Consider the following 21,901-nt stretch of genomic DNA (forward strand, 5'->3'; position numbering starts at 1 on the left):
CCTTAAACCCTTGTGTTACTTTCTGTCTCTGTTGCCATTTAGCAGTGGATGCCCTGCATTTGCCTCCCACCCCTCCGAGCAGCCATGGCAGTGACTCTGAAGGAGGGCAGAGCCCAGCTCGGTCACTCCCTCCTTCCAGCCCAGTCCAGCTCCAGGCCACGGCCAAGGTTGTGTCGCGCACAGCTTCGATGCTCTCCAATTCCCCTCTCCTGACTGCACCACATGTGAGTTGAGCTGGCTTTCTCCATCATTTGTGTGTCTTTTTTTTTTTTTTTAACTTTCTAAATTACTGGTTTTGACAGAGATTTGCTAACTTTGTATTGTTGTTTAGATGAATTCATGTCTGGTCAAAACTGCAGATCCGGTAATTCTTGCTCACTGGTCTGTTCTGTTCCCACAGGGAACAGCATGTGCCTCTCCTCCAAGTTGAGACAGGGTTCACCAGTGTTATTAGGTTTATCCCATCACGGACTGTGTTTATCCCATCAGGGACTGTCCTTTGCCTTAGGGCCCAGCCCTGCTGGGTTGACCTGTCTCTGGTAGATCTGCATCTGTCCTCTTGTCATGTCATTAGCAGGTGGTGATCTTTAGGGAGGGATTTTCAATAGTGTTTCTCATGTGTCTCTATCCCTGTTTGAGCCAAAGGCAGTTATACCGTTGGCCTCAGTGTGGACAGAGCTGGGTCAAGAACAACTGTTTTGAGGGAATCCTGTCCCAAAGGTTTGAACTCAGAATGGAAGTTACCTGAAAGGTCTTCCACACATTCCCAATTGCAGGAGGCTGTTCTAGTAGGCCTAGTCCTGTCTGAAGTGGGAGACCTCCTGCCTCTCCTCCCTAACAATCTTTTCTTCTAGGACTATGTGCACTTACTGTTTCATTTTATTTCATTTCTATGATTCTTGAAGAAATTACAGGGGACTGGCCCCCTCATCCTGACAGAGGAAGAGAAGAGGACGCTGATAGCAGAGGGCTACCCAATCCCTACCAAACTGCCCCTGACAAAAGCAGAGGAGAAAGTTCTAAAGAAAATCCGCAGGAAAATAAAAAACAAGGTAAATCTTAGTTAGCTTTGCTGGGTAGTTCCTACTTGTCCTTCGTTTTAAAAAATGCTGCAGAATTCTGCAGTAATGGTCCGTGGTACTGTTGAATGCTGTAAGTTGTCTTTTAACAAAGTGCTTTTCTTTGTTCCTAAACACATCCATCAAATTGTCTGTCAGTGTGAGTGTGCCTCAGTGTAGGTATTTACCTGACCCCATTAACAATAGAGTATTTAGCAGGCAGGGTATCAAGTTGCAGTGGCTTGGCTCCATTTAAAAATCAGAACAATCCTACCCTTATGGCAAGCAAAGAGCTCTGTATTCTTTGCATGGTGAGGAAGGTGTTCTTTTCTGTTTCCTGTTTTAAAATACTACTCTGTATTGCAGTGCACTAGTCTTTTGATCACTGAATTCAGTAACTTGTAAAGTTGATGCCAAGGATGCCAAAAGCCCTGCAAGTTTGGGGTTTTTTTCCTTCTCACATGCGGAAGATCCTAGTGATAGGAAAGAATGCAATTTTTTTCAGACCCAGCCAGCTCACTTGTTCTAGGGGATTTTAGCACACATTTTGTGGTTACTATGTTCTGCTACTGGTTTTGCAGATAGAGGTGTAAAATTGGACACACTAAATTGGAATTTGGTCTTGTACTGTGTTTTTTCAAAATTTTCTCAAGTGATCTTGTGCATTTCATGTACCACTTACATAGCATCAGAGTCATTTATATTGAGGAGAAATCTGGAGGTCCTTTGGTCAAAGCCCTGGCTTGGAAAGCAGGGTCAGCTTAGGGTAGGTTGCTCAGGGTCTTGTCCAGTCACATTATACTGCTGCAAAGGATGATGAGTCCTCTGTGTCTCTGGGCACCATGTTCCCATATTAGGACACTCTTGTGGTAAAAACAAATAAATAGAATCCCTAATGTGTGACTGGAATTTCCTTTGCTGCAACTTGTATTTGATGCCTCTTGCCATTTTGCTGTGTGCGTCTGAGAGCTCTGACATCATCTCTGCTGCACGAGATAGTTGAAAACAGCAATAAATCAGATTCCCTCCTTGGCCTTCTCTTCTTCAATCTGAACAAGCCCATCTTTTTCTTCCTTTCCTGAAATGTCATGTGCTCTGGCATGCATATTATAGCAGAGCTCTGCCTCTGGGCCTGCTTCTGTACATCCAGAGGATTTGTTTCTGAGCCATGGACTGCGCTGCTGTACTCAGCTGTGGTTTTGCAGCCACTGAACAGCGCGGGAAGAACCACTCCTCTGGACCTGCCAACTACAATCTCCTCAATGCAGACCCAGGTTTGGTTGGCTGCTTTTCCAACAGAAGCACACTGCTGACAGTTGTTTGACTTGTTCATCAGGACCCCATGTCCTTGTCTGCAAAGCTGTTTTCTAATACATTCATGGGCTTTTTCTCTCCTGGATGCAGGACATCATCCTGGGATCATCCTTTTATATTTGTCCTGGGATATTCTCTCCAGATGAATCTGATTTATTTTTTAAGGTTAACAGGGGATGATTTTTTTTGTGTGATTGAAAGGAGGAGCCTTGTTTCAGAATGTGGAAATAGATCAAGTCAGTGCTTTGCTTGCCAAGAATAGAATGAGAACAAGACAGATGCTTGAATCCAATAACACTGGGGCTTTTTACCAGTTTATTAATTTGTCTCTGATGCTTTTGTTTTCTATGCAAATATTTGGTATTTTTCATCCTTTTTCCTTAGATCTCTGCCCAGGAAAGTAGAAGAAAAAAGAAAGAATACATGGACAGTCTGGAAAAAAAGTAAGCCAGCCTCCTTCCTGTTTCAAGCAGGCCAATAGCACTAGCTGTGGGACTGGGAAGGGATCCAGCTGTGGCTGCTGGGACAGTTCCATGCACAGAGTGCCAGCTGCCATCTCGTGGTAGTGACTGAGAAAAGGCCCTGCTCCTGGCAGCTGCTTGTCGGGGCCAGGACTGTGCCTGCCTGCAGCAGGTCGCTAATGTGCCAGCAAACACTTCACACCTTAAATTAGGCAAGACCCAGCTGCATTGGCTTCACCTCAGGCAACTGTGTTGGCCTAGTGGACCGGCAGTGTTCAGGGAAAGATGGATCCAGAGTGAGTAAGCTCTGTCTTCTAGTGCAGATGAAAACAGAAATAGGAAGTGGGTGAGTCAGGACTGCCTGGGAAAATAAGCAGGACTCAGGAAAATAGCATGTGACCCACGGACTTCCCTTAGCAAGCAGGAGCCAAACCCCCAGTTAGTGATTTATATCCCAAATGAATCTTTCTTCCAGGAGATGAATATTCTAGTATTACTCTTATGCAATTCGCCAGATGGTTCTGTTAAAACCCTTGTACCATCTTTGGTGATATCCTTGATGTAATTTCCATTTTTTTCTTGTCTCTTTATAGCTCTGTCTTGCTTCCTCAGAGTTACTCTTCTGAAATTCCACCTCATGCATACCAAATATCAAGGATATTTTCTTTTCCCTTTTTTCTTCTTGAAGCTATTCAGGATTCTGTTTGTTTTCTTAGGAGTTTTGGACCTCTTACATGTTATATGACAATGTCCTTTAGTTTGGGGATTTCCAGGGACGGTTTGGAAATGGGTAGTATCTTGGGACAGTCTTGAGCACTGTCCTTAATCTCGTGGCTTATTAGACCTCATAAGCTTGAAATTTGAGGCTCTGATTTCAGAAGCATGGCATTTGCCAGACAGCTAATGCAACTTTTGCTTTGTGTTTCACGCTGTGAAGTGTGATTAAATATTACTACTGAAGTTCATTGGTGTAATTGTTTCTTTAAATGCAGGCAAAGTCATGGAGCTCTCAGTAAAAGCAAGTTTGGCTTGTTTTACAATCACTTGAATAAATAACTGATGTTTTTATATTTCTCTTCCATTGTGCTGTCTCCAGAGTTGAGACCTGCTCAAATGAAAACAGTGAGCTGCGTAAGAAGGTTGAAGTCCTGGAGAACACTAACAGGTAAGGTATGGATATCATCAAACAAAACTTGATAGCCGGATATTACCATGAGAAGTGAAAATCTGGAGGTTAAGAGATCAACTGAAATGTGACCAATAGCTGTGTCTGATGGGGTTCATGTCTCAGAAAGATGTGGAAGGCCAGTTATTGTGACTGCAGTGGGATGTAAAGCATGGAGGTTTTGATGTCATGTCTTAAACTGCCTCCCCAGCCTGTGGTGTGCTTGAGAAACCTTTTAGCACACTTCTCTGAGTTCCTTCACTGCCCAAGGGAATGTAATTAGCAGTACAAAACAAAAAAAGCCCCTACGTTCCAGCTCTCCCAATTGTCTTTATTTAGTGAAATTTTGCCAGGAAGCCTTAACCTGAGACATGATGCTTCCAGAATTAACAGTGCTGAAACTCAAGAGTCATTATTACTTCCTTTTGCACTACTTGATGTCATTGCAATTATTGTGCACCCTTCTAACTATCTCACACCCCAGAATTTTCTTCATTTGGAGGGGAAAATCATCTTCTTTCTTCTTAATTTCTGAAAAAATGGGTGACTCAGTGGTGGCTTTTTCGAAAGACACACGGCAGAAGATGTTGAATAGCTAAGCTTTTAATTCGATGTTAGCTGAGAGTGCAGTGTCAATCCTGGCTTATGCTCAGTATGGCAAATCCCAGTGAGTAGGTACTAGATGAGCCCACCCATAACACTTCCCAGTTAGGGGCATTTGCAGTGATGGCTGAATACTACCAAGGAGCATGATGATGACACTGAAGTGTGGGGGGAGGTTGGGTTTTGAAGATAAGACCCACGATCATGGAAAATGGCCCTAGAGCTGATCTGGCAGGCAGTGTATTGCTAATTGAGTGGCATGTGTTGTTTCTACTCTCTGGATCCAATCTCTGATTTCATGAAGCCAGCCCTGTAGCACTGTGACTTGCTGCAGAGTGTCTCCCACACACTGCTCATGCATAAAGACATCTGCTGCTTGCTTGAAGAGAGCCAAGCCATTTCTGTGCCTCTTATGTCATCCTCCATGGTCTGACATAAAAGAACCAGGAACTATTCTGTAGGTGTGGAGTAGAGATGTCTCACCCAGAATCTGTCCAAGAAGGTACTGAAGCCAACTTCCCTTAAGAAAAGGTGCAGCTGTAGATTATCTCCTTGGGGACAACATGTTATCAACTGTTTCCCCAGTTAAGATAAATTTGGCCAGCTGTTTTCATCTCTGAGCTGTTGAGGATGCACTCAAGCTTTGTTGGTGTTATCCATCCTTTCAGAAAGGATCTTTGGCATCTTACCTATTATTTGATTATCTTAATTCTTTCATGCCAAATGCTCTAAAAAGTTTTAGGTAAGTGATATGATCTCCAAATCATTCATACTTTGGCCATGTGGGACGAGTTGCATTGTTTCCTTCCCTCTGCAATAGCATTGATATTGATCTGTAATCTCATGCAGAGAAGCAGATGTTCGTCCTTCTGCACAGAAATTCTTTTAACTGATGGCAATGCTGTTTTGGCCATTTAGATATCAACTGAGTCTAAAATCTGCTAAGGCTTATGTGTGCAGTACTGAGAAATTTGTTAAAGTGCCTGCTTTCATCAAACTTCAGTTTTGTAACATATCATATTATAGAGTTTTTCACCTTAACTCCAAAAAGCCACTTTTCCTCTTTACTGTATAATTGTGCAACTGTCTCATTCAGAGAATGGGTCCAGGCCCTGGTTTAATGTACATTATCTACATCCTACAGTGAATTCAAAATGTCTCATTTCCTCATTGGTATTTGCACGGAGCCTTGGAATGACATCCAGAAACCGTTCACATGTTTCAGAACTTGTCTTCACAGCATCCTATAGCTGGAACTTTCATCTCCTACATACAGTCAGGAATCTGAGTTTGGAGCAGTGGTGGTCAAAATTATTTAGTGTCAGTTTGGTGTGTCAGATGCCTGATTTTTTATGTTTAGGACTTTATTTCTCAAAGTACCTAGCACAGTTATGCACACATGTATCTTATTTAATATGCCCAAAGCAGAGCCCTAGTTGACTTTAGCTGTAACTTTTGAGTATTCATTTCAGTAAAAATGAAGACATTATTGAACATATTATCTAAAATTAGATCTACAAACATCAAAGCTGTTCTCCCATTGTGAAAGACTGTAAGAGTGGAAGAAAGATAACAGGAAAATAAGATTACATGTTAAAATGATGCTTTCAACTGTAGATGTAGACAAAGTTGGATTTTTACCTTGTTGAAAAGTTGGGGTATAGTTGCTTACCTAATGTTAATGAACATCTATTACTGTCAGTCACTATCATGTTTGTGTAGTCTAGCTGGATTGAGAGGAACTGAAGAGCAATTTCCAAAACATACAACTGTTGAACAGCAGTTTCCTTTCAGTATGTGCAATCAGATTTTAAGAGTATGTTAATCTATATATAGAAAACATTTGCATAGATACATACCTAAGACTTCAGGGAAACCCTGCTTGCATTTCAAAATCTGGCTCCAAACCATGGAAACACTAGAATTTTTTTCTGATAAAAGTTTTCCTTCGTTTCTCTCAGTAACATGAAAAAAATTAGAAGATTCTTCCTTGAAAGCCAGCCTTAGCCTGAAAATCTGGGTTTGAAAAGATGTAATGTCAAAGGTGCGGGTGTGGTCAAAAAAACTGCCTCCAGGAGCATCTCCCTTGGCATTCACACATCTTAAAAGGCAAGGCAGGAGGCTGGGGATCAAGATGCCAGAGTTTTTAATTCTCATTACTCTGAGTGGGTGAGTGCAGTGTTTTTGTCAGCTTTAGTATTAGAACACTAACATATGTTACCTCTCCTAATTTGTGTGACTCAATCCCTTAAAAGAAACCCATCCAAGTTCCTTCCTAGGCAGTTTTCTTAAAACTAAGGAAGCACATTATTACATGCTTACCTGTTTTGTCTTATAGCCACAAGTGAACCATTGGTTTGAGTAGCATCTAAGCATGTGGGACACTGCTCTCTCAGAAAGCAAAGGGTGTGAGAAGAAGCTGGTGCTGGGTATTGAACTAAGTTGTCCCAGTCACCAAGAAGGCTTGACCCGCTCACATTTGAGACCAAAGTCAGGAACTGCCAGTGATCCTGAGAGTTGCAAACATTCTCTAACCTGGGAGCTCTGTTTGGGCTTTAAGACAGTTTTGAAACATGTGTTTCTGGGTATCATGTGTTGAGAAGTGCTTTTGCTTCTCACTCGTTGAGTCTGTATTTTTAAGTATCTTGATTGTTATAAATGAAAAATTGCGAGTGAGCCAATTTTTAATAAAAAGATGAAAGATAAGATTTATTTCGCGACCGCAGTAACAGTGCGATAGCCACCACCAAAAACGGACAGCGTATCACCCCCGGGCAGTGATGCGGGTGAACGTGGAACCTGTCTTCGCTAAGATCAGATTCTCCCCGTCCACACACACTGCTTCGATGACACAGTTCTTATACTGTTTAATTTGCCCCCGGCTAGTAGTCCTTTGTCTCTTTCCAAGTTTCACATATTCATGTTGGTATCTTTCTCTGGCTTGGGCTGCACAAAGCCTCCATCAGGGAATAGAACGATGCACTTCCCTGGGATGATCTCTTTTCCTGGAGAAATGATAGACATAGGATCCAGTGGTTGAGGGTGTCCCATATGGACAATGAATGCAAGTGGCTGCCAGAGTTGCTTCCATGGAGTAACAGTAGCCAGCTGTCTGCCAGTAGCCAGATCTGCACTAACAAGCACCTTAAAGGCAGTGCCTTGTAAATAAACATAGGATATTCTTCCATTTCTTCAGCTCCCAGTCACCTAAAGATCAAGTTGCACATGAGTCTGACCCACCAAGGGTTTATCAGCACCAAAGCTGCCAGACTTCACTGGTTTGATTGGTTGTGCTTTCATTTGAAACTGATAAAGTCATTTTAGCAAATAGTTTTCAAGGAGTAAAGGATCTAGGTATAAGTTGCAGTGAGATATCTTGCACCTAATTTCAGGCCACCCTTACAATAGTTGACAAAGCTTGGCAGCCCTGGAGTAACTCCTTACTTTCAGATCAAGAAGTTTTTATGATGAAACATCTTCTATGGAAAATTGCTAGAGATTTTCTTTGTAATTCAAATGAGGGAAGATAGTGAATTTAAGTGGTCTTTTAGTTAAAACTTTACTTTGGGATTTGTCCCCTTTCCTACAGATGGGACAGGCAGAGAAGGAATCTCTGTGTAGAATTAAAGACAGAATGTTTTTTGCTCTCTTCTTATCAGAATTCGGTTTTGTTCCTCACACAATAGGAATAATCCTCTAAAAACTTTTGATTAGGATAAAGTGTTTGGTGTCCCCTAGAAGATGTCTTGTTTGGTTGTTTTTTTGTTTGTTTGCATCAATGTTAGATTTTAAACAGAAATAGTGACTTGAGGAAGTCTCCCAGGTGGTTCTGTAGTGACAAGTTTTCTCTCCTTAATTTAAGTATCACTGGAAGCAGAAGGGAAGGCTTGACTTGCTCCATACTTTGGTAGAGAAAAAGCCTTTTCTGAAGATGAATATATGTGAATATGCACCAGAACCAAGACATCACAGACAGACCGAGTTTGCTGGCAGCATGTGGAAGGAAGTGCAGGAGTCTTCAGTCACTTTACAGCTTTCCTGTGAGGTGCTTCCATTGGCAGGGAGAAGCGTGAAAGCACACTCACACCTCCTACAGAACTGACCCTCTAATTGAATATCCCTGGAAAACGTGTCAGACACAGTGAAAATAATCCCTGTGGGTGCAAACCCCCTTAGCATGCTGTCTTGGGATTGCATTTTCTCCTGTTAGGATTTAGCCATAGGCAGTGTATTCCACTAAAAGCTTTTGTGGCCTTTCTACTGGTATTTAGAGGGAACAGTAGAGATCTGCTCCTTTTGCCTCTCCTGGTCCAGATCACCCTTGCATCTGTCCAGTCACAAGCTTTTGCATGGGAATCTTTTGAATCTTTTTGAACCTCAGAATCCAGTCTTCCACCATTCCAGATTCAAACAGAGAATAAATGCACCAAGGAGTGCATTTTGGCAGTGGCAGGACAAATTGATGTCATCTCTGATCAAACTTGTTTCTTGTTCTTGCCTCAGTTCTTGCTCACAGTTTGCAAATGCACCTGTATCCTGTCAGCTCCAAACACTGAGTCCTTGTGTGTTGAGAAGAAAGCAGTAGCTCTGCTCAAACAGATAAATGACTTGGGGAAGAAAGACATTTTATGTGAAGGTATTTGGTAAATAAGGTGGAGGATGAATCTTCCTCTGTCTATAGAATACCTGCCTAATTACACTTTCCAAAGAGACTGTTTTGTAATCAGCTCTCTGGGCCCACTCTGCCCAACAGGTTTTTTAAATTGAGCATGAAAAGGCAGAGACGAACAAACTGAGGAGAATTGCCTCTTCTCTGTTGATTTCCTCACCAGCCATTAGCTGTTTTTCTCACTGACGCCTCCACAAAAAGTGGCAAGAATGATCAGCATTTCAAGGCTGCTGCTGCTGCCAGCCCCCGAGCTGAGGAGGAGTAGAGCTCCTTCCTCTTCACTCTGCAGAGCTGTTCTGCATCGAGCCCAGTGAGTCAGGCCTGAAATGGGGGAAAAATTTAGTCTTCCAAAATAACCCAGAAAGTTCAGGGTTTAAAGGGCATTGCTATCTAACGCAGCTGGTGGCACGTGGCGGGAATACTATGGGCAAGGTGTTCTGTGCCAGGAAATGACGTGCACAGGTCTGGTGAACCCTGTGCCATGCAGTGGATGTCAGGAGGAGCTGGGGAGAGATGCCAAAGGGAGCAGGGAATTAGGATGGTCTCATTTGGGTGGTGGACACTGTTTGTATCTCTTAATTTGCCTGTGGTCTCTGTATTACTGAATAAAGGATTGCATTGGGCATATCGCTCTCTTTTTTAAATACTGAGTTGCAGAGTAAGCCATGCTCTCAAGAGCATTCAAGATATCCTTTCTTAACAAGTTGAGAAGGATCTGCTGGCCCAGATAAATCTGTGCTGTGAGAATGCCTTGTGCTCATTTCAGAATGTATTCCTGAAGTCCTTGAATTCATTAAACCCTAATTAGCAATGAGCATTGATGATTTAAAAAATCTATGAAAATAGGCAGACCAGTGTATATTGAGCTGTGAAGGCACCTCTGGGTCTGTCCTACAATTAGCTTTTAGCCAGTTTGGTCTTAAAATACTCCTTCTATTTTCTCTGACATCCTGACCTTGCCTCTTGCTTTAGCTTTTGACGTAACAGCCTCTGAAACTGTCGTCTGGAGTTTCTATGGGGTATCCTCCACAGCAGATTGTGAAACTTACAGGAGAAGTGAAAAGTAAACTTGGGAACAAATAGAAAGTTTAGCATCTTGATACAAAATTATACTATATTTGTGTTGAGGACAGGCATTTGGGTTGCTCATAGGTTGTTAAAAAAACTGCTGTGAAAATCCTGTACCAATCATACTTTGAGATCATTTCCCATTTAAATTACTTGTGTTCTGGCTGTAGTAATTGATGCTACAGCAGAAAAAGCAAAAAAAAAACCCAATAAACCGCCAGAAAGTCCCTTCTGGTCTGGGACTGTTGAATCCAGCCACAAGAGAATTGTCACTGTGGCTGGGACCTCAAAGAGGTCCTGTTTCCAAAGAGGAAAGACATAATCAGAGTAGTCACTTGAAGCATCTGCAATTGTTGTCAACTCTGAAGAATTTAACAAATAGTATGAAAGTGTTTTATTTAATAAATGAATGTGAGAAATGAAGCCTGTTTGTATGTCTGGTTTTTTAAGTTCTTCTCTTTAAAAATCAGCCAGCATGTGTTCTAAACAACTAAATAGGAAGATTTTGGGAAAAGAGAGTTTTGATAACCAACTGGATTACTGACTAGAGCAGTTGAAGGTTTTGATAACTAACTGAGCAGTTATAAACTTGATTTTGCATCTTTAAAAATAATGGCAAAACTCCTGCTGAGTTCATGACGTAGAGTCAGCTTATATATGCAACTGGTTACTTGCATGCAAGCAGTTTCAGTTGTTAATGTGCCATTTTCTATAGAAACACTGAAAATACAAATTTTATTTATAAAAGCTTACTGAAAGTACTAAAGAAGTAATTGTTCAGGGACCTAAGCTGAGGGAAAAGCAAAAAATCTTGAACGTTTCAGTGCTAATACATGTAAAAACTTTGTAAAATTAAAACCATTTCTTGCTATTAATTTTAAAGAGAAGACTTTAACTATTTTTACCTTATCCTAAATGCTGTATTGTTGCCCTGTGTGGAATTTGAAACAAAAATCTATTTAACCAACAAGCAAGTCAGTGTGTGTGATGTTTGTCTGTTGTCTTTGCTTTCCAGAACACTTCTGCAGCAGTTGCAGAGACTCCAAGCCATGGTTGCTGGCAAAGTGTCCCGCTCGTGTAAGGCAGCTAGCACACAAACAGGGACCTGTCTTATGGTGAGTGTCCCTAAGGCTGGGGATTCTAAGGGAAGGAGAATCTCTTTCAAGGCACATCTCTTGTTCTGCAAAGCCTCTCAATAGCAAATTTGCAGCTTAGGGAACTCCTTTTCATGATTTAACAATTTTGAGGGAGGTGAGACTTGTGACTGATGAAGATTAATGATTGTGGGAAGGTACTGAGTTTGGGAGAAGACTGGGCCTGTGCTTTTGGTTGGGTGCTGCAGTGATGAAAGAAGGAGCAATGCTCTTCAAAGGGACTCACTTTATTATTTCCTGCAGTATTATATGGTGGAAATTGTATCTAGGGTTGTAAAATGAAAATGAGGGTGACCTTTGGGGCTCAGTGCTTTTGATTCTAATAAAAATAAACTTGCTCAACCAAATCAAAATATGACTGAGGCTGTAAATCTACCTCTGTCCTATTTTAGTAGTAGTAGTCAAGATAAGAAAATTAGTAGAATGAAACCATTCCTTTTCCCTCCTTACACTCAGCTGTCAAGTTCCCTTTATACCTAAAGTGCTGTAAATTGATGGAAATAATTTACAAGGCATAAGCTGTTCTCCCAGTCTAGCCTCACTGTCACTTGGAAGCAAAACTGGGGCCAGCAGCAGAAATAATATTGGAAATTCTCAGCAGTGCCTGTAAGACACACATGGCAGCTTTATCTGTATGTCAGCCTTGTGATTAAAAAAGGCAGCTGGTCAGGATGGTGCAGACATTGAAAACGAGCCCCAGCATTGAAATGTGCCCTTTGAAGCACTGAATTGTTATTGTATAGGTGCCTTTGCTAGGTGTGCAGTGCTGAGGATGGCTTCAAATGGTTTGTTTTGGTAAAGTATCAGTTCTCATGAGCGCCTGTGGGTCAAGTGCACTCACCTCTCCTGCATCCTCCCTTTGCCAGATGGTGGTGCTGTGCTTTGCAGTAGTTTTTGGCAGCTTCTCTCAGAGCTATGGGCCATATCCTTCTGCTACAAAGATGGTGTTGCCCAGGCAGCATTCCTCACCAGAGTCCTACACAGATTCCATTGGTAAGTGACAGCTATCCCAGTCTTACTCTTTGCTTGGTTATACTTAAGCACTTGTTTTCCATACCCATTCCTAACCCCCTTCTCAAGCACCTCATGCATTTTTGCTCCTTAAATGGCCATTTTTATATATATACCTGTGTTTTCCTAAGAAGGATAGCTTGGCAAACTATGCTGATGGCAGCAGACTTCATAAAAATGAGCAAAACCTTTTCCCCAGTAGCCTGCTTGGTGCTTCTGTTTAAAGAATTTTTTGCCTCTGTTTGCAGAACTAAAGTTAGTGGTCTGTGAAAGGTAGCAGGGTTTCTACTTGGTAGCAGATGTTCATACTGTTAAAATGCACAAATTATTTCATTGGCTGTTTTCTTTGCCAGTGTCACCAGAGAGTCCAAGGACTGAAGGGGAAACTGTTAGTATTACATAACCATAATGAACCAATGTATTATCAAAGTTATTATTTAATTTTGTTCTTGTTTTTTGAATAATTTAGTGCTTCTTGATCCCTACCTAGACCGTTCCTGTGGTTTCTTTCTTCAGCTATCAAATTGCCAGTTAATCACTATGAAAAGAAAAGGCTTTTGCAGCTTTGGCTCTGCCCTAACAGTTCCCATTTCCTGAAATGACCAGGATTGTTCTCTGAGCTGTCTGTTGCTCATCTCATTTTGCCTTCTGTCTTTGTATGCAGTGAGGTCAAGAAGCCTATTAATTTATGAAGAGCCTCAACAACTGGAGGAGCCATCCAGCCCGATCTCCTTTGCAGATCGCAGTGACAGGCAAACAGACCCCTCCAAGTTCACAGCACTGTCCCTGGAAGCTGTGTCAGGGACACAGCCAGATGATATCATGCAGTTCACAATAGCCAACGAGACAAGGCTAGAGAAATCAGTGCTGCTGGGCCTGCAGCAGCACAGGTGAGTGCAGGGTAGGCTGCTTGTCACACGGGTGTTCTTTGTCACTCTTGTTCGTGCCTGAAGGCCATAGGTTAGACTGGCAGCTCAGCTGTGCTGGGCACCATGAAGCGTGAAGCAAGAGTTTGGCTTTTATCTGGAGAGCCTATAGGCAAAGTCACTGTAGCTCTGGAAAACTGTTTGCATCAGAATTGTAGTAATACAGCTACCAAACTTGGTACTTCTGCCAGAAACCTAACCCCTGTAAGCCTGTTAGTTGGGCCTACCCACTTCTTTAAAGCACTTACTTATGTACTTCCCAAAGGAATAAGCTTTTGGCAGTTGTATGGAAGTGTGAGGTTGTGATTCACTGGAATTTCAATGAGGTTAGGACATGAAGAGCTGGAATTTCTCACAGCAGTGATTTTACTAAAGCATTACTGCAGAAAGTTTGCAGGACTCAGTCTCAAGAGACAGAGATGTAAAATTATCTGTAAATTACTTAAGTTCCTACCCTGAGTTCCCTCACTTTTAGCATTAGTGTAAGGGATGGTTTTTTGTTTGGTTTTTTTTTAGCATAAATGTAAGTTTTGCAGGCCTCTGAAAAGAGACAGTCGCTGTTTTAAATACGTGTACTTCTTTCTGCTGCGCCTTTGCTTGCCTAGAACCAAAGAGATGACTACTTCAGTATAATTGAGTATGTTACCAGACACAGCTAACTGACAAATACCTTGCTGGTAAATACTGAATGGCTCTTTAGCATTAGCCAAATCAAGTAGTATATGTATTTAAAAAAATTACTATTAGCATTAACCTTTGGTTTTTTGTTCCCTACAGAGTCAACTCCGAACTAGAAGGAAATGAAACACTGAAGATAATTGAAATAGATAGAAGAGTCAATGCCACCTCTTAAAAATAAAAAAGGCCTTTTTTCTTGACTTCCCTCCTTCCCACATATTTTCAACCAAAGTTCCCCTGACTTGTCATCCTCAGTGAACCAAAGTACAAAAGAGAGGGAGTTCAACTTCTGCATTGACTGATGAGGCTGTGACTACAGATGGGATCTCTTGTCTTTGTAACTCCCTTCCTCATGTTGCACACAGTCCCTGTCTCTGCTTTTATCCTTTTCCTGTCTAACACTACAAGGGCAGGACTGAATTATGATGGCAGATGATGCCAGCAGTGTGCCAGTGATGGGTGGGTGTGTGTGCCTGTACATGAACACAGCCTGATCTGAGCACAAAGACATTCTGGAGAAGGGTGAATTGTGCAAAACCAATGGGAGCATGTGGGTGATAGTTTTCTTGGGAGAAGGTAATTGAGAGAGAGAGGAGATGCAGCATGATGGTGCTTAGAATCTCACCACAGCTCTGTGCCTACTGGTCTACAGCCCTTGAGCCTTTTGGGGGGATAGAGAAGCAAGTGTGCAGCCTGCTGCTGAAGGGACAAGAAAGGGCCCTGATTTGCTGAGTTCATAGCACAGGCAGGAGAGGGCTGGTCCATGATGCTGCTGAATTATCCTCCCCATGCTCTTTCTCTTCTCCCCTCCAGCCTCTTCACACTTAGCAGGGTAGGTGTCTCTGTGCATTGAAAGCAGTCCTAGTGGGCTTCCCTGCTTCCACCCTTGAGAAATTATGCAATATTTTAGATGGATGCCCTTTAGTCTGCTTAAGGCTAATCTATTTAGCTTAAGTCAGCTCCTTCCCAACAAACTAAATCAATGTAAGGCTTAAACCAGAAGTGCCTCCTGAGAGGACTGTATGGATTTAATTTATTGGCTTCTAGCTGGTTGATGAAAATTCTTGTGTAGACCTGGTCTCAGATTGTCTTGTGTTTTTCCTTTCCTTGCCATCTTCCTGTTACTGTTGTAAATAGTATTTATTAGCTTTGACAAATTCTGTTCAAGTAGTTGCAATTAAGAGAACTGAGCTTTCCTAACCCTGCAAGTGATCTGGGCAGATCCTGAAATTGGACAGACAGACATCACTGAATACTCATTTCCTCCCCTTAAGCATGAATTGTCCTAAAATAAATCCACGTGTCTTATTTTCCTCTTACCTGCTTTTCCAGAGATGTGGTCTGAGACCAGCTGCTTTGGGTACAGATAGGGCCAGCTCATGCCTAGAGGTGGTGTGGATCCTGTATTAACTGTATGCCAAGGCAGCCTCTGATCTGAGGAGCTGATTGTGTAGACAGGAGACCTCTCAAAAGAGGAATAAGATGAGCACATGAAGGGGTGAAGTGACTGGCCCGGGCTCACTGAGAAAGCCAAGAGCAGCATTCAGGTTTGATCCTGCTCCAGTACTCTTCTCCATTCTTTGTTTCTTTCTTGCCCTGTGGTGTTGTCTTCAAGCATCCCCCCTCTCTCTCCCCCTCACTCTCTCCCTCTCTCCCTCTTCCTCCCTCTCTCTCTCTCTTCATCTCTTTCTCTCTCCCTCTCTCCCTCTCTCTGTCTCTCTCTCTGTTTCTCTCTCTCTCCCTCTCCCTCAGTACGCTGGTCATGTCTTTGCCTGAGTTGTGCTTTTTGCAATTTGTCCTTGCAGGGGCATAGTTGAACTCAGTCCAGAATTTGAGCAGGGTTTTATCTGGTTCCTACAGAAGGGCACTCATGCTCCATTGAGGATGGATCTAATGTGAAAATCCTAATTCAGCAGGCTGGCATAGCTACTTAACTGTTTACCAGAAGAAGTCAATTAAAAAAAGTAGTTAGAAGCTCTTTTTTCTTTTATTTTTTTTTCCTAATGATAAATAAGGGAAAAACTAACCTAGCCTTAAAAATAATTTTTTACTATGTACAGTAGATATTTCTTGCAACTATTCTATTTTGTAAAATATTGAATTTGTATTTTATTACAGCAGCTGTCACACCAGCTCCTTTCTTGTTCTTCATTCTCCTTAGACTTTCTTCTTTCAGCATCCTATTTGCCACCTTCAGGCCTGACTCAAAATCCAGTGAAATGAATGGGAGGGATTTGGTGAATTGGAGGGGACTGTGGATCAGTCCTCCCTGTGCCATTTTAAGAGGGTGTTTCACATCAGTGACAGTGAAACAAGTGCCTGACTCCATGAGCTCCTTCTGGTGTGCAGATATGCTCTTCTAGGTAATGCTTCTTGTACCCAACTTCTTGTACCCAAACTTCTTGTACCCAAGTGCCTTACTATTTTACCTGAGGTGACAGTGAGAGGAGAAATGCAGTTGTAGTCTGCTTTGCAGGTGTTCCCATCTTGGCATGGGTCAGCCACCACCATAGAGTCTGTTTCCCTTCACAGTGATCCTGCTGGGCTCTCTGCATCATTCCAGTATCCATTAACAACTTTTGTATTTGTGGGGTTTTTTTTAATGGTTTAAGGCTTCACATAAACAGTAATCACTTGTGAGTGCCACAAGGGGTGGCTGCATTGCTCAGCAACTTGAGGTCAGCAGAGTGACAGGAGAAAGCTGGGATTGACCCCAAACATGTCAGCATAAGTGGCCATGGTTATAGTTTAGAAAATTCCTTAAATGGACTTTTTTTTTCCAGAGCACTCTTGGTTTGATGCCTTTGAGGGCAACCAAGTGGTTAAATGTTGTGCAGAAGAGGCCCCAAGGTGTGAAGCACAACACCACTTACCAGTCTTGGAGTTTGCACTGTGCAGCCTGAGCTCCTGCCCATTGCCAGCTGAATGGATCACCTCCCATTTCACATACAGCTGGCTGACTTCACTGTGTGAAAACCAAAGTGGAATTATTTCTCAGCTCTTAAAGGACAGATGATTTTGCACAACCAAAATAGCTCCTCCTCTCTGAAACCTACTGCACTGGTCACCATTAAAACTTTGCTTTTTTTTTTTTTTTTTTTTTTTTTTTTTTTTTTTTTTTAATTTGGGTGTATTGGTTCAAATCTGGTTGGAAGATAATCAATCATGTTTTCATCCTGAGCATTTTAAACTGGCCATAGTCTGGGTCAGGCCTCTGTACTAATCCACCCAAGCCGGTATGGTCATACTGATTTCTTGTAAATATTTGATAATCTATTACTATATTCTTAATTTGTTTACTCCTTTAAGTTATTTTTAGGTATTCTTTTTTAGGGAATCTCTTGTCCTAGCACACACATTGCTTGGGGATTTATTGTATTACATGTTACTTTATAATAAGAAAAAGCTTTGCTTCACTTTGCTATGTTTGTAATCATTTTTCATCAGGGGCCTTAATAGAGCAGGTTTCTCTGCCAGGGGCCAAGGAATCCCCTCATCACCTACTCACAGGCTGTTGTGTGGCAAGGACCCACGATCTCCAGAGGGGGTTTGTGCCCGTGTTCTGTACCTAGCAGGGGACAGGAGAGGCAGGACAAGGTGCTATTGCACTGCCAGCCTCAGCATGCAAGGGTGACCCCCGTGGGAATGTTGATGCACTGCAGACCGCGTGGAGAGGCAGCCTCTGTGCTCTGAGTTAAGGGCATAGGAGAAGTAAGGCACATTCAGGGAGGATGGCAGTAAGTGCTTTTAGTCAGTTCAGCTCTATTACTTCAGGCCTTAGCCTTCTGCCAGTGTGCTTTTTCTGGTGATCAGTGACTTGATGCTGTGGAATCATATGTGTGTGTATGGACAGGATAAGCAAAGGCCTTGTGTGCTACATAATTTTAATTTCCAGTAGAGGACATAAGTGATAAAGAGTCCTCAGCTGTAAGGTTATGTTGCTCACCAGCACAATTTTATACACACTAGTGAAGTTACCTTTTGGCCTGTAGCTTTAGAGCATGTTTCGATCTGTTGAGTCTTTGCTTCTAGGGAGATAAGCTATGAAGGAATATAGGGCATTATTTTATATATATGTATATTTTAAAAGTCTGAATCACAGGGCATGGGACGTTTCTAACCTTGTTACTAGGGTGTAGATAGTGTTCAGTTTTTTCCCCCCAGGCTAGTTATAGTTCTTTGCTGCACTTCTTTTATTTCATTTGTATCACTCAATATTTTTCAGCAACATAGACTAATGGATTAGGCTGAGGTTCTTAGGCCAGATCCCAGCCGATAAAACCAGCATGGTTCTCACACACTGCTCTTGGAGGCTGCAGGTCTGATTTATGCTGACAGGGGACCTCTTCCTCCACATCTCTGTGTGTAACAGTGTATCTTAATGTGTTCTTGATTCTTCTAACATAGACCAAAAATTAATCTAAAAACTTTTTTTTTCCCCTGCTAAAGAAACCAACCAACCTCTTCACTCCCATCCCTCCAACTATCAGTGGTGAATTCTGTCTAGACACTTTTAGAATGTAGGTCAAGTAAGTGAATGATGCTAATTGCTACATTGGGAGGGATTTCCACTGAGTATTTGGGCTCTAGATTCTAGCTAATGCCAAGAGGCCATTGTTCAAAACCCACGCAGCTAAGAGCAGAGGAATATGGAGTATTTTTATACACCTGGTGACTAAAATATTTCTTTCTCGAGTCACTAATTAAAAAGGGAACATTTTGTATTCTGAAGGTGAAATGATAGGTCAGTACTTTGTAGCTGCTGAAGTTGTCCCAGCCTATATAACACTGTAGTGCTATGATGTGTTGCTGCTTTGCACTATCTAGCATTAAGGTTTAACAACTTTGGGGGTTGCAAAGGGGAATGAACTGATGTGTATGTTAAGTAAGGTCTTTACAAAGAAAATGTAAGAATTCTGTCCATCTTGTAGCTTTCTCATGGCCAATAAAGTAACATTGGGCATTCAGAGAATTTGTTGAAAGTTGATCCTCATGAACACTGCATTGCTTAGGTGATCAGCATCCATTGGAGACTCCAGGACTGAGAGGGAAATTGCAATTTGGTTTTCTCATTTTTATGTCAGGTCTTTTTCTGCTTTACCAAGGTGTGTGTGTATATATATATATACATATGAATCAAATTCCTGTGTAGAAAAAAAAGTGCATCATGCAGGAAACTCATTTGTGATGCTGTTTGGATCTGATGCTGAATGGGGTTTGGATATTCTTTATTAGCAGCAGTCTCTTGTCTGCCCTACAACTGATCTCCAGATTCTTCCTCCAAGAGGTGCAACTAAAGAGGTGAGAACAGAACATGGGAAAGCTGGATTTACAGACCTGTCTTGCAGAAAGGGTGAAAGAAAAGGCAGGTGAAGGGACTTCGTGCATCACAGGGAAGCCTTCTAGTTCTTGATTCCATAAATCAGCAGTAATAGCCTGAATCAGCAGTGATAGTCTCTTTCATTAGTTACCTGCTACGTTTAGGTTTACTCCTACTCCCCTTGCTCTTTAATGCTATGCAGTCCTGTTTATGCAAACCTGACCTTTATGGTATATCCCACTTTACCCTCTAAACAGCAGGTAAAAATCTTGCTGAGCCTTAGCAGTCCATAATGAAGGGAGTGGAAGAGAGAGAGGGAGAAGCAGAGTCAGGTACTGAATTTTGTTAAACAGAACTCTGCTTATATCTGACTTTACCATAGCAGACTTTAATTCAGTGGTGCTGATATAATGGCATCTTGCTTTCTTTATTTGTACAGTTAAGAGAGAATGAGTGTGTGTGTATGTGCACGTCTGTGCACATGTGCATGGTGAATGATCAAAAGGTATCAAACCCACAGAGTTTTCTTCATGTAGTAAGTGTTGCTAAATAAAGGCATCTACCAGAACACACAGGGCACTTTGGGCTTGGTGCAGCAGAAAGTCCAGGCATTTCTCTGAAACCTGTTCACATTCCACATCACTGAGCACTTGTAAAACTGTTGTGTGAATTGCTCTGAAGACTGTCCTGTGATTAATTGTCGACTGAATGTTGTTGCACTGTGTAATTTTGTGTGTGTGCATAGATTGTCTGGCCTTTTTAGAGACCAGTTCTGGCTTGGTACAAAAAACTAATTATTTTATATTCTGGTATCATTTTTGGTCTGCAGAATTATGGCTTTGAATGCCTTTATTATTATTATTATTTTACGTGGTGTAAATTGCCTTAAAAGATGGCCCCTGGGAGCGCTGATGCCCTAACCACCCCTCAGGCACAGTGAGATGCAAGCCAGGGGAAGCAGTTTCCTCTCAGAGGGTAGTCCAAGTACATCCCAGTTTCCCTGGGATTCACTAGGCTTCCAAGGGCAAATTACCTGCTCTCTTGGTGCTCTCTTGAAGAGAAGTATCCATGGCCAATTCCATTGCCTTGGTCAGTGAACAGTCACTCTGCTGTGACACCCGTAGGGCACTTAAGCTGGTGTTTGCCTTTCCCTCTGTTCCTGTGCATATAGTTCACAGTATAGGTTTGTGCAAACATTTAAAACTGTCTGAGATACCAGGGACAGTGATCCTAGTGCAAAAGCACACCACTCCCCCCTCAAAACTCCTCGGTAAACTTCATTTGGGGCCTCTTCTGACTGCAAATATCTCTATTCTCTTGCCATGTCTATTTAACTCTGTCTGTGTTCAGTGACCTTTCTATTTTTGTACAAGTGCTGTCATCTGGATATGGTCCCACCTGATTGTTCACACTGCAAACATGTCCATTGGGTGGAAAGAAATTGCTGTGTTTCCTTTTTAAATAATTTGCCTGATTCTGTGAGAGAACAGACTACCTGCTTTTTTAGCCTAAATATGTATGTAGTGAAGTATGATATGCTTTTCATTTCTTGCAAATAAATATTTTCTGTAGAAAAAAGCAATTGCTACTTGTTTGATTTCCTGATGACTGGAAAAAATCTGGGCCCTTGACTTTCACAGGTGTGCCAGCATGTGCAATTTGTCTATCTTCACCATGGCAGAACCCTGGTAATTAAGTGATAGACAAAGAAGGATATGGGGTTTTACTGAAGCTGGCTGTCCCTTCCATTTTTGAGGTTAGCAGAGAATTATATCTCAGTAATGGGTGCAAATCAGGGAAGGCCAACAGCATTTAACAGTGATAATGGCACTCAGTGCAGCGCTGTGCTACGGCCCCATTAACAGTAAATTCTCTGTACAACTGGGATCCAGGAAGGCTGATGCTGGAGGGGGCATTGCTTCAGCCTAGTGACACTGAGGTGCTGTGCAGTCACCTGGAGTGACAGGGCTTGCTGGGGCTGATCTCTGTGGGCCAAACACACCTCTGGAAGGTAAGGCCTTTCCCTGCTCTGGCTTCACACTGGGCTTGTTTAAACTGGAGTGAACTCTTAAAGGAGCACTTTCTGCTTTGGCTTTTTAGAATTGGTTCTTCTGGTGGCCTCAGCTCCTTTCCTTTGCCTGCCTTGCCCCTGAAATAGTTTGGGAGCTTTCTCCAGCAATTCAGAAGTTTGTTCTGCCTGTGTGAGCACTCAACATGACACCCTACAGCCCAAACCCAGCATCCAGCCAGGGCACAGAGCTGACCTCTGCTGCTTTGATAGACAGGGAAAAGGAAATGCCTGATTGTTTCAGTGTGGGGACTCTGTGGCTTTGCTGGTCATCCAGGGAACTGGACAAAGGATGACCTAGTGCCGATGTGAAAATTACCCTGTGTAGAGCTGGCATCACAAATGGTACAGTAATTTGTTTTATGCCAGTTGGCTTCGGTGCATCCTTTCCAAGGCCTCCTAAAGA

The 21,901-nt window shown here is 42.2% G+C and overlaps 1 protein-coding gene across 2 annotated transcripts in view; it reads left to right on the plus strand.

Annotated features, from left to right (window-relative positions):
• Positions 1 to 21,005, plus strand: part of CREB3L2 (cAMP responsive element binding protein 3 like 2) — a 75,380-nt gene extending 54,375 nt beyond the window's left edge. Inside the window, exons 5-12 of one of the 2 annotated variants that reach the window (XM_041487475.1) lie at positions 43 to 224; positions 906 to 1,052; positions 2,757 to 2,815; positions 3,930 to 3,998; positions 11,354 to 11,453; positions 12,359 to 12,485; positions 13,168 to 13,393; positions 14,207 to 21,005. In XM_041487475.1, coding sequence (XP_041343409.1) covers positions 43 to 224; positions 906 to 1,052; positions 2,757 to 2,815; positions 3,930 to 3,998; positions 11,354 to 11,453; positions 12,359 to 12,485; positions 13,168 to 13,393; positions 14,207 to 14,282 — 986 coding nt within the window. In that variant the 3' untranslated portion in view covers positions 14,283 to 21,005. The remainder of the gene's footprint in view (positions 1 to 42; positions 225 to 905; positions 1,053 to 2,756; positions 2,816 to 3,929; positions 3,999 to 11,353; positions 11,454 to 12,358; positions 12,486 to 13,167; positions 13,394 to 14,206) is intronic. The other variant, XM_041487476.1, reaches the window with a different exon arrangement.
• The last annotated feature ends 896 nt before the right edge of the window (positions 21,006 to 21,901 follow it).

This window comes from Pyrgilauda ruficollis, unplaced genomic scaffold (assembly GCF_017590135.1).
Source record: "Pyrgilauda ruficollis isolate IOZ18807 unplaced genomic scaffold, ASM1759013v1 scaffold80, whole genome shotgun sequence".
NCBI lineage: Eukaryota > Metazoa > Chordata > Aves > Passeriformes > Passeridae > Pyrgilauda > Pyrgilauda ruficollis.